The 16,835-nt window shown below is 44.5% G+C and overlaps 1 protein-coding gene across 3 annotated transcripts in view; it reads right to left on the bottom strand.

Annotated features, from left to right (window-relative positions):
• TEX35 (testis expressed 35) overlaps positions 1 to 16,620 on the bottom strand; it is a 39,955-nt gene extending 23,335 nt beyond the window's left edge. For 2 of the 3 annotated variants that reach the window (XM_043964362.1, XM_043964363.1), the window contains exons 1-2: positions 16,450 to 16,620; positions 7,445 to 7,559 (exon numbers count right to left, since the gene is read on the bottom strand). In XM_043964362.1, coding sequence (XP_043820297.1) covers positions 7,445 to 7,555 — 111 coding nt within the window. In that variant the 5' untranslated portion in view covers positions 7,556 to 7,559; positions 16,450 to 16,620. The remainder of the gene's footprint in view (positions 1 to 7,444; positions 7,560 to 16,449) is intronic. The other variant, XM_043964364.1, reaches the window with a different exon arrangement.
• Positions 16,621 to 16,835: the final 215 nt, after the last annotated feature.

Below are 16,835 nucleotides of genomic sequence, written 5' to 3'. Positions count from 1 at the left end.
TGCAAATGTGTATATGTATGTATATGTGTGTATCTATATCTATATCTATTGTCCCAAAAGTATTATTAGTGCAATGTGTGCCTATGCATACATATGTATATATAAACACATTTACATACACACATATATACACAGAGTATCCCAAAAGACAGTGTAGATTTTTTAAAAGCTTGATAGCTTACATATATATGTGTGTGCACATGTTGCACATGTGTGTCCCAAAAGTCTAAGTTCCATTTTGATCTTTAACAGCTTAAATTGCACTAAGACATTTGGGTCACCCCAGATATCACTTTGCCAATTTTAAGGAGCTTGGTAAATGTTATAATAAACAATGTTATAATAAATATTATATAAACTGTTGTAACTGTCATTGCTGCTGTTACTGTTTCCCCCTGCCAAGATTCTGAAATCACCTCCCTCTGTCTGCCACCCACAACAGTCTTTCTCCATTCCTATGCTCATAGGGAGGCAAATTAGACAGATGAAGCAACACCTGGACTTCAGAGTCCCTGGGGGGCTAGAGGACCCCCCATCACACATCATTAGAGTGCTTAGAATTTGTCAAAACATTTTCATATCCATTTTCCGCAGTTTAATCTAGTGGATAGAGAAGTCCAACTTTTGGAGTCAGGAAGACTTAGGTTCATGTCGTGTGTGTGTGTGTGTGTGTGTGTGTGTATGCTTCCTTTGGGTGATTCACTTAACCTCTCGGTCCCAGGCACTTCCATAACACTCCAAGCAACAGAGAAGCTGCTCATCTGCATCAGGGGACAAGAGTTTCCACCCTGGACATTCCTCACACCCATGAGATCTCAGATTCAGACCAAGAAAAAGAAAATTCCCATTTGATAGTTCAGTGCATAGGCAGAAATCTTTAGGACATAGATGAGTCCCAAATGATGAGGATGCTATAACCTAGATCTGTAAATTAGCACAGATCCATCTGACAAATTACCCTGGGCTCATCACAATAAAAAAAAAAAATCCAACCCAGGGAGTGCCTTTCCTCAGGCCACTTGTCCTCATTCCATTAGTGGATCACTGGGGTGAGATAGAAGCAATATTGGGGTTGGAATCAAAAGAAACCTGAGTTTGAATCCTGGCTTTGACATTTCCCAGCTGTGGGAAACATGCTTGGGTTCTTGGGGCTTCCTCGTGAGAATAATGATAACAACAATAGCTCATATCGTGCTTTCGCCACAATGAACTTTTTTGTTATTGTTGTTGTTTTGTTTGTTTGTTTGTTTTTTGCAGGGCAATGGGGGTTAAGTGACTTGCCCAGAGTCACACAGCCAGCAAGTGTCAAGTGTCTGAGGTTGGATTTTGAACTCAGGTCCTCCTGAATCCAAGGCCGGCGCTCTATCCACTGCACCACCTAGCTGCCCCCCACAATGAACTTTTGAAGGAGGGAGCACAAATATATTGTTGTTTTCCTTTTGAAAAATGGATTTTTGAATTCCGAACTTAAGCATCCAATAAAATGAGCATTTCCATATACACAGTAGAACAGAGAAAGAGAATTGTAAATGAAATTATGAAGCTCTAATATGTTGTGCAAATAGTATGAATTCCAATGACATATGGGGAAACCTCTTTTAAAAGATTAAGTGGGGGGGGGAGCTAGATGGTGCAGTGGATAGAGCACTGGCCATCTGGCCCCAGACACTTCACACTTTCTGGCTGTGTGACCTGGGCAAGTCACTTAACCCCAATTGCCTCACACACACTCAAAAAAAGATTAAGTGGGGGCAGGGAGGTGGTGCTGTGGATAAAGCACCAGCTCTGGAGTCAGGATGGCTTGAGTTCAAATCCAGCCCCAGACATTTGACACTTACTAGCTGTGTGACCCTGGGCAAGTCACTTAACCCTGATTGCCTCAAAAAGAGAGAGAGGGAATGAGAGAGGGAGATTAAGTCCCTTGCCCAGGGATGCGCAGCTGGGAAGAGTCAGAGCCAAGATTCCCAGAGACTCGGGTCAATACCTTTTCTACTCCGTTCCTTGTATTACTAATCTCACAGGGTTGTGAGGAAAATGTTTGTAGACTGTCCAGTGCAGTGGAAATGTCTGTTTTTCTTATTTTATCTGCTGTGTTTTCACTGTGATAAAGGAGGGAAGAGTTGGTGGCCACCGTGCTTCCTGATTAATTTTCAGAGCCTTTCTGAGGAGCTGTGGGAGCCTCCAAGGAATCGGGGTAATGCTGACTCTCATAGAAAGTTCACATAAACCCTTGTGTTCTCCACAAGTAGAGAGGTGTAGAAGCTTGGAATAAGGGTCTAGGAAGCCTGGCTTCAAATACTGATTTAGACACTTACTCGCTGTTTGGCTTTGGGCAAATCACGTAACTTCTCTGGGGCTCCATTTCCTCATCCCTACAATGAGAGAGCTAGACTTCAAGACCTTTAAGGTCCCTTCTATTCTAAATCTATGATCTTACAACCTAAATTTTTTTTAAGTGGGGCAATGAGGGTTAAGTGACTTGCACAGGGTCACACAGCTAGTAAGTCTCAAGTGTCTGAGGCCAAATTTGAACTCAGATCCTCCTGAATCCAGGGCCAGTGCTCTATCCACTGTACCACCTAGCTGCCCCCTCTTACAACCTAAATTAAGATAGGCCTCTAGTTTGGAGGTAGGCAACTACGTATGGTGCCACTGAATGGTATTCATTTAAGTGAAGACCTTTAGTGAGTGCTGAGAATTGGGTGATGGGAGAATGCCAAAGATGGATGAGCAGCCCGGGAAAGGGCTCTTCAATCCCTCACACCACAGGTTCTCATTCTCCCTGAACACCAAGATGCCAAGGTCATACACTGCATCCCAGGACATTGCCAGTTGTCCTGAATTTTGTCCTGCCACTAGACTTCAATGACTGGAAGAGAGAAGGAGGCTGATGCCTCACTTAAATCCAATTTCACATACAAGTCACGAGATCACCTGCAATGCCACTGGTCCTCTTCAAAACCAAAGGACAAAGAAGATTATAGACTTAGAGTCAGGAGGCACCAAAAAGATCACCTAGGGAAAGCATTAGAATGAAAGCTAACAATTTTGGTTCTGGACACACTGAGTTTGTGGTGCCCCAGCACAGCAAAAGAGAGATGTACCAGAGGAAGTTGGAGCCTTGTGTCTGGAATCATTGATCCCTAGAACAGATCATGAAATAACACTTTTTTCCTCTTAATAGAGCAGCAGGAAGTCTATGTGAATTAATTGTTACATATGCGACTACACGCATATCAGGCTGTCGGTAGATTTTTCTCAGCTGTTTTCCTGTGTTCCAAAGAATAGTTTTATTGGGGGTGTAGCGATAGAGTGATATGTACTGAATGGACAAAATAAAACTTGGAAAAAATTGTGACCTGGAGCTGAGAAAAGAGAAGAGTACTCAATGACCTCTGAGGGAATGAATGCTAGCTGGCTGCACAGCCTTCTACCTTATTGAGCAACTCTTCATTCCCACCCACTCCCCTTCTCTCTTCTTTTGTTTTTCCTTTCCCCTTACTTACTTCTCACCTTCCTAGGTCTCAGACCAATCGATGTCTCCCCTAAGGTTCTATTTTGGCTCCATCAGGGTCAAAAGAGGCTGCCGACTCCTGCTTTGTAACCATTCCCACCACCTTTTTGTCTGAAAAATGATGACAGAGGCTGGACCTGAAGGAGGAATCTTGGGAAGTAGGAGCCAGGGAGCCAGGTAGTGGCCTCTGCCAGAGGCGTGGCCCTGTCCTTAACCAAATTACCTGGCTGCATTTAAACCCAGGTGCCTGCCTCTAGTTGACTGCACAGACCCAAGAGGCTAGAAGCCATGTTTGCCAGGGGGCTGTTCCTGTTGGCCTCCACAGCAGGTAAAAGCTTGTTTGGTCCCGCTTTGGGCTCTGGTTCTGGGCCAGGAGGAATCTTTTTGAGCAAATGGTCACAGTTTCTAACTTCCAGAAAAATGATGAGGAAATATTTGATAATTAAGGCTGATGTTGTTTTTTTGGTTTTTGTTTTTTGGGTTTTATTTTTTTTTGCAGGGCAATGGGGGTTGAGTGACTGGCCCAGGGTCACACAGCTAGTAAGTGTCAAGTATCTGAGGCCAGATTTGAACTCAGGTCCTCCTGAATCCAGGGCCGGTGCTTTATCCACTGCGCCACCTAGCTGCCCCCGCTGAAGTTTTTTTTTTTTTAAATTGGGAATGGCATTTATTTTATCTGGGATTATATCAGACACTCCCCAACACAAAGTCTTTGGTCATCTTTAAAATTAGGGTCAATTCTTCTCTGCGCAGGCCAGCTTAAAATCAGCTCTGAAGGGAGTCAGTACAACTGGACTAACATGATGATGTTGTTGTTTTTGTTGTTTATCCTTCATTCTTTTTTTGTGTGTGTGAGGCAATGGGGATTAAGTGACTTGCCCAGGGTCATACAGCTAGTAAGTGTTAAGTGTCTGAGGCAGGATTTGAACTCAGGTCCTCCTGACTCCAGGGCCGGTGCTCTATCCACTGCGCCACCTAGCTGCCCCTTGTCCTTCATTCTCAAAGAGGACTGTGACATTGGGGTGATGTCATGACTTGCAGTGAATTGGATTTAAGTGAAGGAGGGGTTATCTGGGCCTTATTTTACAGATGAGGAAACTGAGGCAGCCTTGCAATTCCCATGCCTTTTAAAGTCGTGACACCACAGACCAAAGGATTTTTGGAATTGGAAAGGAACATTAGCAATTATCTAGTCTATTCCCTCAGTCCACCTGCCCCATTTTCCCAGCTAATTGAAGTCCCAAGCAATTAAAGAAGCCCGTTTGAGGACACACAAACCCAGGGCTTCTGATTCCAAATTCAGGGCTTTTCCCAGTAAACCATGTACTGATTTTTTTCTTCTTCTAAATTTCAAGATTTTCATCCACCCACCTCTTATACTTTCCCATACAAATGCAACTCGTTCTTTCAAATTAAAGTGAATGAAAATGAGTTCTATTTGGGGAATATTGTTGAGGATTCTGGGACACACCGCTAGAGAACTAGAGATTCTGAAGGCTGGTTAGGACTGAGTGCGGGGGAGGTGTTCAGAGAAATGGAAAGCGGGCCGGAGAACCTGACAGCTTTGGAGTAGATGCCAACTCCCTGCCCACACCAAGGCCAGACTCTGAGAGAAGATCCTCTGGGGCATGTGAACAAAGGGAAGTGACGGAAGGGATTGGAGGAAGGAGAGAGCTCTGTGCAACTGGCAAAGCTCAGGATTCAGCACCACTTTTAAGAGAAACTGTCAATCCCACGGAGGGGAAAGATTATACTCTTTTAATAGGCAAATTACCTATACAGAGGCACCCTCTCCATCCACCATTGAGGCATACAGGCCTCTCCTCCTCAACATCCCCTCCCCAACACACATAAACACATGTTTTCCTTGATGGGCAGCATTTCTGGCAGAAATACAATAAACATAGCTGACATTTATGCAGTGCCTTAAAGCTAACTACATTCTTCTTATACGTTTCCTTATTGGATCCTGGCAACAATCTTGTGAAATAGGTAGGATGAGTGTTAATATTCCTGTTTTACAGGTAAGAAAAAACATGAAAGGGTGGATATAGAGATGAATAGATGGATAGGTGAATTGATGGGGTTACGTGGATGGATAGATGGATGGATGGATGGATGGATAAATGATGTGTGGATAGATAGATGATGGATGGGTATGTAGATAGAGGATTTAAATGCTTACTGTACCACAGACACTATGCTAAGTGCTAGGGATCCAGATACTAGCAAGCAAGACAATTCCTGTCCTCAAGATATCAGGGATAGACAACACATAGAAGAGAGCTGGAAAACAGAGTTGGGGGGGGAGCTATACGGGGGCAAGGTGATTGATGGTGAGGAGGAAGAAGATGGGGAGGCAGAGGAAAAGGACGAGAAGGAAGAGAAGGAGGGAAACCTGAAGAGTCAAGTTGACAGTAAAGTGAAGTATGGTGGAAATGGCACCTAAAACATTGGTTCAGGCAAGTGGTCACCAAGGAATTGAAGGAATTTGACAACTTGTCCCAGGCCACATCATTAGCAAGAACAGAGACTCAAACCTAGGTGCCCTGGTCAAATTCAATAAATTTAACAGCCCCCTCTCTAAACCTGTGGTTAATTGCTCCACTTTATCACATCAACAAAATCTGTGGTAATTTTATTCTTTAAGAGAATAAAAACAAGTATTAGCTCAAGGACAGGAAAATGTTCTTGGGGGGGCAGCTAGGTGGCGCAGTGGTTAAAGCACCGGCCCTGGATTCAGGAGTACCTGAATTCAAATACGGCCTCAGACACTTGACACTTACTAGCTGTGTGACCCTGGGCAAGTCACTTAACCCCCACTGCCCTGCAAAAAATAAATAAAATAAAATAAAATAAAATGTTCTTAGGGTCAGTGAAGGTCAAGGCTAAGACCTAATGTCCCCAGTGTCATATTTTGTTTCTTTGTTTTAAAAATAATTTTGGATAATATTTTCCCAATTCCATGTAAAACAATTTTTAACATTTGTTTTTTAAAAGTTTGATTATCTCACCTCAGAAACTTACTAATGTGACCCTAGGCAAGTCACTTAACTCTTATTGCCTCAAACATTCAGGATCATCTCCAGTCATCCTGATCTGTTTGCACAGCCCTCTCTCACTTAAATCCAATTTAGTGCAAGTCATGACATCACCCTGATGTCACAGTCTTTGAGAATGAAGGACAAACAACAACAATTCCCTCCCTTAGACAGTAAGAAATTTTATATAGATTATACACGTGCAACTATGCAAAACATATTTCCGTATTAGTCATGTTGTGAAAGAAAACACAAACCAAGAAAAAATGAAAAAAATAAAGTGAAATAAAGTATGCTTTAATCTGCATTGAGACTCCCTCAATTCTTTCTCTAGTAATGGAGGGCATTTTTCATCATGAGTCCTTTGGAATTGTCTTAGATCATTGTGTTGCTCAGAATAGCTAAGTCGTTTACAGTTGTTTAGTGTACAGTATTGTTATTACTATACCCAGTGTTCCCCTGGTTCTGCTTATTTCACCTTGTATCAGTTCATGTAAGTCTTTCCATATTTAAAAATAATTTTTATAGATTCTTTTCGTTTTTATAGGATTTGCTTACACCATTCTCCTCCCTCCCACCTCCCCACTCTCTGTCCTATTATTGAATCCTCCTGCGAAGCAAACAAAAATATTTAAGCAAAAATAACTGATAGAATAACGGTGTCTAACAGTATGCAACATTCCAATCCCACAGTGCCCCACTTCTCTTCTGGCAAGAGGGAAGTATGATTCATTAGCTATTCTCTGGGACAATTACTTATAGTTTTTCTTCTTTTAAGTATTCTTTCCATTTCCATTTTTTATAATTATTGTGTATATTTTTCTTTCTGGTACCATTTTGCCATTTTTGCACATTCTCTGATTGGTAATTTTGAACATAAACAACTCACACTCAGTGTGATGCCTCGGTGAGAGCAGGAGGTAATCCTGAACTCTTGAAGGGCGTGCCATCTTAGTACAATCTCTGAGCAGTTTGACTGAGCCAGGAAGACTTTGAACATGGACCTGGTGGGTGGGAAATCAGAGGATCATAGATCTATAGCTGGAAAGGCCCTCAGAGACCTGCTTGTTTTTACAGATAAGGAAACTGAGACCCAGGGAAGTTGTTATACAAAATTGTTCAGGTGAGAAGAATAAAAGGCAGGATTCAATCCCAGGACCTCTGACTCCAGAGCAAATGCTTTTCCATTTGCCAGGCTACTGAGCAAACGCTAAGTTGAGGTTGATAATCAGGTTGGCCGCTATTTCAGCCACAACCATCCTTGACCACCATCCATTAAGTAATAAAGGGATGTTGGTCTACATAGAGGGAGTACCCCTACCAATGCTATTAAAGACCTTTGAAATACAACCTTGTTTGAGCTATCTCATTCTCTATTTACATGTGGTAAATTTGTGTTCATGACCGGAAACCATTTTGGTATTTTGATGGATCTGGGATCTCCTTAAGGTGGGGATTCCCTCCAACAGCACAAATCACAACCCCTTCATGCCTTCTCATCGTGTTAGACTCTTGTCTATGTTCTACTGTAATTCTTCCACAGGGGGTCTCCCCATCAGATTAGGGACCTTCTTCTAGGTCTCTTGCTGTTACCTGAATGCCAATGGAGTAACCCTAAGTGACCCATCTGCTATTCCCTGCTTTTACCATATAACTGGCCTGCTTCCTTTTCACTCTTTTTGTGCATGTCCAGTAAAGGCCATTTTAACCCTAAGCTTTTCCTAATGACCTTTTTGGACTGAGCACTTTATTCATAAAACATTCCTCAGTGTATGTGCATAGGAGAGGGCATGGATATGCTGGGGGGATGTGTGTGGGTGCTTAAGCATTTACCTAGGTTAGAGACCAGCCTATAGGCACATTGTTCTTTTAGGAGACACCCAAGATATAGTCAGTGTCCTTACAGCCTAGCATGATTCCCAAGTCAAAACATCCTGGAAAATTATCTTTTCATACGCTTCTACTTTCCTAGGATAGTTTGACTTTCTCACTTGCATGAAAAAAAAATTTTTTTGTGAGGCAATTGGGGTTAAGTGACTTGCCCAGGGTCACACAGCTAGTAATTGTCAAGTGTCTGAGGTCAGATTTGAACTCAGGTCCTCCTGAATCCAGGGCCAGCGCTCCATCCACTGCACCACCTAGGTGCCCCTAAAAAAATTTTTTTTTGAAGTAATGTAGTGGTGTTCCCCAGAGCCCACGGTGCCTGGAAGAGATGACTAGCTATGCTCAGGGAAGAGTATGTCAGTGAGTCTAATGTACCTGGTTGCAGGCTGTCCAACCCTCCTGGCAATGGATTCAACTTTTGACACCCTTACAAAACAAGTTCAGGGAGTGGAACCAAAATTTAAGCCAAAATCTGACTTCCCCTTTTCCGAAATAGGGATTCTCCACTTTGTTCCAAGGATGGGCATCCAAGTGACAATGGGTAAGTGCAGGCTTGAGCCTACTACCAAAAGTTTGATTTAGTGTTCTTATCTCCACCTCCCTCTCTTAGATTAATTTTTTTTTTTTTGCGGGGCAATGGGGATTAAGTGACTTGCCCAGGGTCACACAGCTAGTAAGTGTTAAGTGCCTGAGGCCAGATTTGAACTCAGGTACTCCTGAATCCAGGGCTGGTGCTTTATCCACTGTGCCACCTAGCCTCCCCTCCTCTCTTAGATTTTCAACCCTACCCAGGGAAAGATCTTAGGCATCTGACATGCACAGATCTTGGGATAGCAGGGTCCCCTGGGAGGGAAAACCCAGGGACACTTGAGGGATAACCAAGGCCTTGCCACTAATTTGCTTTCCCATCCACAGCAGCAAGTGAAATGACAGTGGATGGTCAGAGGTTCACACGGGTGGAGGAAGAGCTTACCTGGTATGAGGCCCGGGATTACTGTAGGGTCTACCACACAGACCTGGCCAACTTGCAAAGCCTGAACGGCCTAAGCAGTATAATAAGCCTCTACTCTATCCTAAAGGGCAACCCTGCCTGGATCGGACTTTTCTTTGATGTTGAGACTGGGACACTCAGCTGGTCCAGCGGGCCAATTTTCACCACCCCCTTTTGGATCACAAGCCTGTCTGACTTCACAGATGGATTCTGTGCTTTGTTGGAGGTGATAATGAAAATCACTCCAAATGTGAAGGCTGCTCGCTGCTTAACCAGGAACACCTTCATTTGCTACTACGGTATGTGGTCATTGTCACACAGCTGTGACCCTCCCTTGCTGTTGGTGCCTGGGAATAGAACTTGCTCTGTGGTTGGGGGTCAGAGAATAGAGAGAGAAAATGGGAGGAAGTTGGAAAAGAGGAAGGAAAGCTATTGGAGAGAAATGACCAGTGGGGTGGCATGGTGGATAGAAGACTGGACTTTGAGTCAGGAAGACCTGAGTTCAGATGTGGCCTCAGAGAGATACTAGCTGTGGGATTTTGGGGCACATACATCACTTAACCTCTTTCTGTCTCACTTTCTTCCTCTGTAAAATGGGAATGAATAACATTTACCTGCCAGAATTGTTGTGAGGATAAAAAAAGAATTTTGTAATACTCTTTGCAAACCTAAACATTCTATATAATGACTAGCTGTTATTAGGAATAGTTATTAACATCTCTTCTGCCACAGTCCTCCTCATGTAATAATAACAACAACAATAACTGACATCTATATGGGATGCCCCAAAAGTCTTAGTGCAGTTTTTAAAAAAAAAATTGGGGTGAGGCAATTGGGGTTAAGTGACTTGCCCAGGGTCACACAGCTAGTAATTGTCAAGTGTCTGAGGCCAGATTTGAACTCAGGTCCTCCTGAATCCAGGGCTGGTGCTCTATCCACTGAGCCACCTAGCTGCCCCCTTAGCTCAGTTTTAAGCTTAAAAACAGCACTAAGACTTTTGGGATACTCTGTACAGGTATAGTACTTACATACATCACCTAATTGGAACCCCATGGCAATGCTGCCAGGCAGGTACTATAGATATTCTGATCCCCATTTTTCAGATGAGAAAACAGAGGTTCTAAGAAGGTAAATGAACTTCCCAAGGGTCATAGAGCTGGTGTAACTGATTATATTGACCCCCACTGCCTGAAGACTAGATGTGTTTACATTTCCATCCCTCCTTCAGGGCTCTCTAGTAAGCTTAGGAGATTGGGGGTGGGGTGCATAGTGGGTCTCTTGTTTCTGCTATTGGCTCAAATCCTCACGGACTGTGTTCCCCCAATTTTAGTGGACCAAACACCTCAGTTCGATTTAACCACTCAACAGTAAGATTCACTTTTACAAAAGAATTTTTACTTCAAAGGCATAGCAAGAAGAAATATGCAAACATTCAACCCCATTTCCAAGGTGGGGGGGAGGGGCAGCATATCTTCAATGCCCCCAGCATTCTGGGGAGAGGAGGTGGCTCAGGGTTGCGCCTTAATTCAATTCCAATATATCATTAATTCCATCAATTATTTTGTGTGTGAGGCAATTGGGGTTAAGTGACTTGCCCAGGGTCACACAGCTAGTAAGTGTTAAGTGCCTGAGGCCAGATTTGAACTCAAGTACTCCTGAATCCAGGGCTGGCGCTTTATCCACTGTGCCACCTAGCTGTCCCATGCCCATCAAATTCTAATGCCAAAGCACTCCCACTGGGTTTGGATCCAGAGACCCTACCCTGGCTTCTCAGGGATTGGGGGTAAGGTGTGTGTGTGTGTGTGTGTGTGTGTGTGTGTGTGTAAGGGGTGAGAGTGGAGAGGGAGAAAGGGAGAAAGGGAGGGAAGTAGAAAAGGAAGGGAAAGGGAGAAGGAGGTGGAGAGTCAATGTTTCAGGCAATTCTGGTCATGCAGCCAAGAGACAGAGCTGCTCCCAACTATGGGGTAGTCCAACACAGAATGTCTTCTCCCAAAAGTAGGTCCCTGATGTCTCCCATGTGAGTACTTCCATCTTATGAGATCTGGCCATATACTAAAGTCCCCTTTCACTAAGTGTCAGAGGTTGGATTTTAACCTAAACCTTACTGATTTCAGGACCACCTGGCTGTCCATTAAGTCATTTGTTCAGTCATTTTTCAGTCGTGTCTGACTCTTCATGACTCCAGTTGGGGTTTTCTTGGCAAAGATATTGGAATAGTTTGCCATTTCTTTCTCCAGCTCATTCTAAAGATAAGGAAACTGAGGCAAACAGGGTTAAAGTGACATGCCTAGGGTCGCAGAGCTAGTAAGTGTCTGAGGCCAGAGTGGAACCCAGGAAGCTGAGTCTCCCTGACTCCAGACCCAACACTCCATTCACTGTGCCACCTAGCTGCACCACCCCACCAATTAAGTCTTGTTGCTTCTTACTACCCATAGGCTACCCGCCTTGGCCTCCATGCCTGATTCTTCCCACCTATGAAATAAGTATAATGAGGGTTGAGAGAGAAGAAAATGGAATGATTTGTTCTTCTTTTTTCATCCACCTTGATTAGGCTCCACCTTGTCTCTTCCCTCCATTTGGGGATGAAAAGTGAAAGAGTAAAGATGGGAGAAGGGAGGAGAAGAAGAAGGGAACAGGGTAGAAGCAGGCAGATGCTGGGAAAGAGGCAGCTGGAGTGATTTTCATCTTATTGGGATATGTAAAAGCAGAACCAAGAGCCCCCAGAGAGCAAGGAAGGGCTCACCTTCATCCACAGGACAGGGAAACCATGGGGAATTCTCACTCTGGGGAAGCTGTTTCCTTTCCAAACTGAGCAGGAGAAGAGAGGGGTAACTAGGAAAACAGCCTGAAGTGAATGAATGGGGCCCAGGCTCATCCCAGCCAGTCTCTCCTGCTCTTCCACCCTGATAGATGACCCTTAGACATGGCTCCAGTTCACCCTCCTGTGGGGTAAAAGATGTTAAACTGGGCATGAGCTAAACCAGCCCAGTCTGGACATTTCTGGTAAAAAGAACAGGGCCATTTTCTCTCTTTCTGGGGGGTCAGCTGAGGGGTCACATCCTTGTGTCTTTTGTCTCCTTTCTTTCTTTCTCTTTCTTTGTTTCTTTCTTTGTTTCTCTCTCTCTCTCTCTCTCTCTCTCTCTCTCTCTCTCTCTCTCTCTCTCTCTCTCTCTCTCTCTCTCTCTCTTTGGCAGGGCAATGAGGTTTAAGTGACTCTCCCAGGGTCACACAGCTAGTAAGTGTCAAGTGTCTGAGGCCCGATTTGAACTCAGGTCCTCCTGAATCCAGGGCTGGTGCTCTATCCACTGTGCCACCTAGCTGCTCCCGTGCCTCTTGTCTCAAAAGGGAACATGTATCATATCTTCATACCTTGAAGCCTTGCTCAGGGTAGACCCAGTTTCTGCTCCCACAGAACTTGGTCTGCCCTTCAAGCAGGGACTTTGAGGGTCCTTCATACAGTCTGCAGTACAGTCAGTTTTACCTTTGGCTCCCATGGGGTTTACAGTGTTGGGGGACCCCTTGGGCAGCGTTTTCCCCATGAAATTGGTGATGTCTAAGAATAATTTGCATTCCCATGATCAGATCTGATTTTCCCCACACCCACAGGGATATGTCACAGCCCACTGGGGCAGCCTGGTCTTTCTTCCAATAATCACTAGTTCTGTTCACCTCCTCACAGATCCTGCCATTGGACACCTCATTACCACAGACTCTCCTCTCAGAGTTCCTACCACCCCAGTGAAAACAGGTATAGTCTTCTCTTCTTAGTTTGATGGGGCTTTGGTTGGTGTCTGGGGCCTGGGAAGAGTAGGGCTTTGTCTGGCTGTGCTAGGGTTCATTGGAAAGAAAAAGCAGAGGGAAGAATCATTTGAGTCATGAGGGAAAATAACAGGGGACCTTAGATTGAATATTTTTATTCCTTTTTTGGGGAAGGAGGCAATGAGGGTTAAGTGACTTGCCCAGGGTCACACAGCTAGTAAGTATCAAGTGTCTGAGGCCCGATTCGAACTCAGGTCCTCCTGAATCCAGGGCCTATGCTTTATTGGAGACTCCTCACTCTGGCTTATAATGGTCCATAAGAATCCCATCCCAAGCCTCTGTGACTCATAGGTTTTGATGGTTTAGAATGAGTGTAAAGAACAATTGTTTTCTGTTCTGGCCACAAACTCTGAGGGTCTTTCCCTCAAAGACTGATGTCTTTGTGATGGCAGATGAGACCATTTTTTGTCTCAGCTATTATTACCCAGCCCTCAGTCATTGGATAGGCAAGGCCTCAGACAAACTGAGACCTGGGAAAGACCTTAGGTTAGAAAGGCCAAAGTCACCCACTGCATCCTGGGTCATCACCAGTTGTCTTGACCTTTGTTTTGCCACTAGAATTGCATGACTCTGGGTGGGGGGAGAGTGAGGCTGATGGCTTTGTAAAGCAATGCCCCATTCATATCCAATTTATGTGTGCAAGTCATCCCCCTCCTGATGTCACGGGGCCTCTCTGAGAACAAAGGACCAACAACAACAGCAGCAGCAACAACGGCACCAGGATGGTCACGCCCATTTGCCCTATTCTCGGTCTGTACTAGGTTGGGTTAGGCTTTCCATCAGATGCCTACGTGGCACCCTGTCCTTTTCTCCCCTCCTCCCCACCTTCCTTTCATATCCTTCTCTTCCTATCTCCCCATCCTATCAACTCTCTGGCCACACCAGTCGGCCCTCAAAATATGGCGGATCTGAAAGAAGGGCATATCCAACAAGACTATACACAACCCTAGAATAGCTCCTGAGCTCAGTGTCCAGAACTGTCCAATGTTAGCAGCTTAAAAGGACCTTAGAGATGATCTGATTTCCACCCCCTCACTTTACCCATAAGGAAATTGAGGTCCAGAGAGGTGAGTTGATATGCCCCAAGTCATACTGTGAGTTGGTAGCAAATTAGACGCCCTTTTTTCTAATTTTGGCTAGATGTTCTCTCCTCTTCTGGCCTTTAAAATAGGAACCTGGACATGTGGTCTCCTCTATTCCAGATGCTTCATGTACCTGGGTTTGACCTACTGCCTAGTCACAGAATCTCTTGAGGATTCTTCTTGCTCATTGAAGCAACAATGGTTCAGCTTTCTAGGGAATCTTAGGTCAAGGAGGATAAGCCAAAACAAAATTAAGCTGCTTTTTTACTTATGGGGTGCTTCATTAATATTGTCTGTAGGCGCTGCCTCCTGAGTATTTCATTTTGCTTATACAAAGCACCTACTATATGGGGCAGCTAGGTGGTGCAGTGGATAAAATACCTGCCTTGGATTCAGGAGGACCCGAGTTCAAATCTGGCCTTAGACACTTGACATTTACTAGCTGTGTGACCTTGGGCAAGTCACTTAACCCTCATTGCCCTGCAAAAAAAAATAATAACAATTGGGGGCAGCTAGGTGGTGCAGTGGATAAAGCACCGGCCCTGTATTCAGGAGGACCTGAGTTCAAATCCAGCCTCAGACACTTGACACTAGCTGTGTGACCTTGGGCAAGTCACTTAACCCTCATTGCCCCACCCCAACCCCCCAAAAAACCAGGAAAAAAACCCAAAGCACCTGCTATGTGTGAGGCTCTGAGGTGATACCACAGGCCCTATTCTCAAGGGGCTAACAGTTTGATGATAGCAGCTGACATGTAGATAGAGTTTTAAAGTTTACAAAACACTTATAACAACCTTCTAAGTTAGACAATGTAAATTGTTTTTATCCCCATTTTAACAGGTAGGAAAACTGAGCCTCAGAAGTATAGGGACTTGCTTACTCCTAGAACCTTGAGTCACAGGATAGAGGCACCTGACTAGTATATTTAGTGATGGGATTGAATTCAGGCTCAAAAGCACTAATGGCTAGATCCAACTTTCTTTCATTTTACAGAAGAGGAAACTGAGTCCCAGGGTCGTGCAAGAATTTGCTCATGGTTACATCGGAGTTAGGACCTGAATCTAGATCTCTTGACTGCAGGTCTGTTTTCTTCCCATGACACCCAGCCTCTGAACAATAGGGGGCAAAGGCAGAAACAACCATGACTAAAATATGGGGCAGAGGGAGCTAGGTGCAAGGCAGAAGTCCAGACCAAAAAAACAAAAAAAACAACCAAACAAGCTATGAGAAATTTGAGGAGGGAGAGTTCACTTTCACTTGGGGAGGGGAGGGGGCAGGGAAGGCCTGCCTGCATCCAATGGACAGAAATCTGATCTGAAGTGAAGTAAATCAAATCCCCTCCTCTTTGATCTACTTTTCAGAAGCAGAATTTCCTATCTCAGATCAAATGACATTTCATGAGGGGACAGCTGTGGGATAATGTGTGGAGAAGGGTTCCTAGGAAGGGTGTAGGAAGGTGAATGAGATTGTGATAGATGGTTTTTGAGGCATTTAAAAATCGATGTTGATGTCTTTTGTTTTCATATCACCTTCATCTCAAATATACAGAGACATGGTGGTTAGAGACCTGACCTTGACTTCAGGAAGGCCTCTGACACATACTGGCTGTGTGACCTTGGGCAAGTGACTTAACCTCTTGGTGCTTCTGACAACTCCCAAGGACTATAAATCACAGAGAAGGTGCCAACGTGCATTGGTAGAGGGTATTTCCTCCCCCAGAAATCCCCTAGACTAATGAAACCATTCCCTACTCAGTGAGCCATCCTTTGTAATAAAGAATAAAAAAGCAAAGAGGAACAAAGCAGTGGCTTGACAAAACTAATCATTGCTGAGAGAGGCTGGCAATATCTGCGATACTCCACGCCCATAGCCCCCTAACTCAGTAAAGACTGGAGGGGCAACTAGATGGCGCAGTGGATAGAGCACCGGCCCTGGAGTCAGGAGTACCTGAGTTCAAATCCAGCCTCAGACATTTAACACTTACTAGCTGTGTGACCCCGGGCAAGTCACTTAACCCCAATTGCCTCACTTAAAAAAAAAAAAAAGGCAAAGACTGGAGGGATATGCATATTCTTGTGTCTCATCTGGGCCAACCTTGGACATGACGGTTATTTTTACCTTATTGATGTTTGCTTTCAATTCAGTCCCTGAAATCAACAGCTCAACCAGGGGGGCAGCAGCCAGCTTTTCACACTTTTCTTGTTCAAATTTGCAGATGCCTGGGTCCCTCTGGAGGGGCTAACAATGCTATTCTTTCTCCCAGCAGAAGAGCAGGTCAGGCCAGGCTCATCAGAGCTCAGTGTGAAGAATGTGACCCAGAGTACACATACCCAGGAGCATAGCTGTGTCATCTCTCAAACGTCATTGCTAACATCTGACCAGGCACGAATACAGGCGACCTTGAAGGGTCCTGCCTGAGTTGAGAATAGGTCAGCATGTTGGACTCTGAAATCTTGGCTTTAATACTAACCAGCTTTGCAATTATGGGAAAATGACTTACTTAG

The sequence above is a fragment of the Dromiciops gliroides genome, chromosome 4 (assembly GCF_019393635.1).
Source record: "Dromiciops gliroides isolate mDroGli1 chromosome 4, mDroGli1.pri, whole genome shotgun sequence".
NCBI lineage: Eukaryota > Metazoa > Chordata > Mammalia > Microbiotheria > Microbiotheriidae > Dromiciops > Dromiciops gliroides.
Note: the sequence above shows the minus strand (reverse complement) of the source record. Positions and strands in the feature narration are given on the sequence as shown.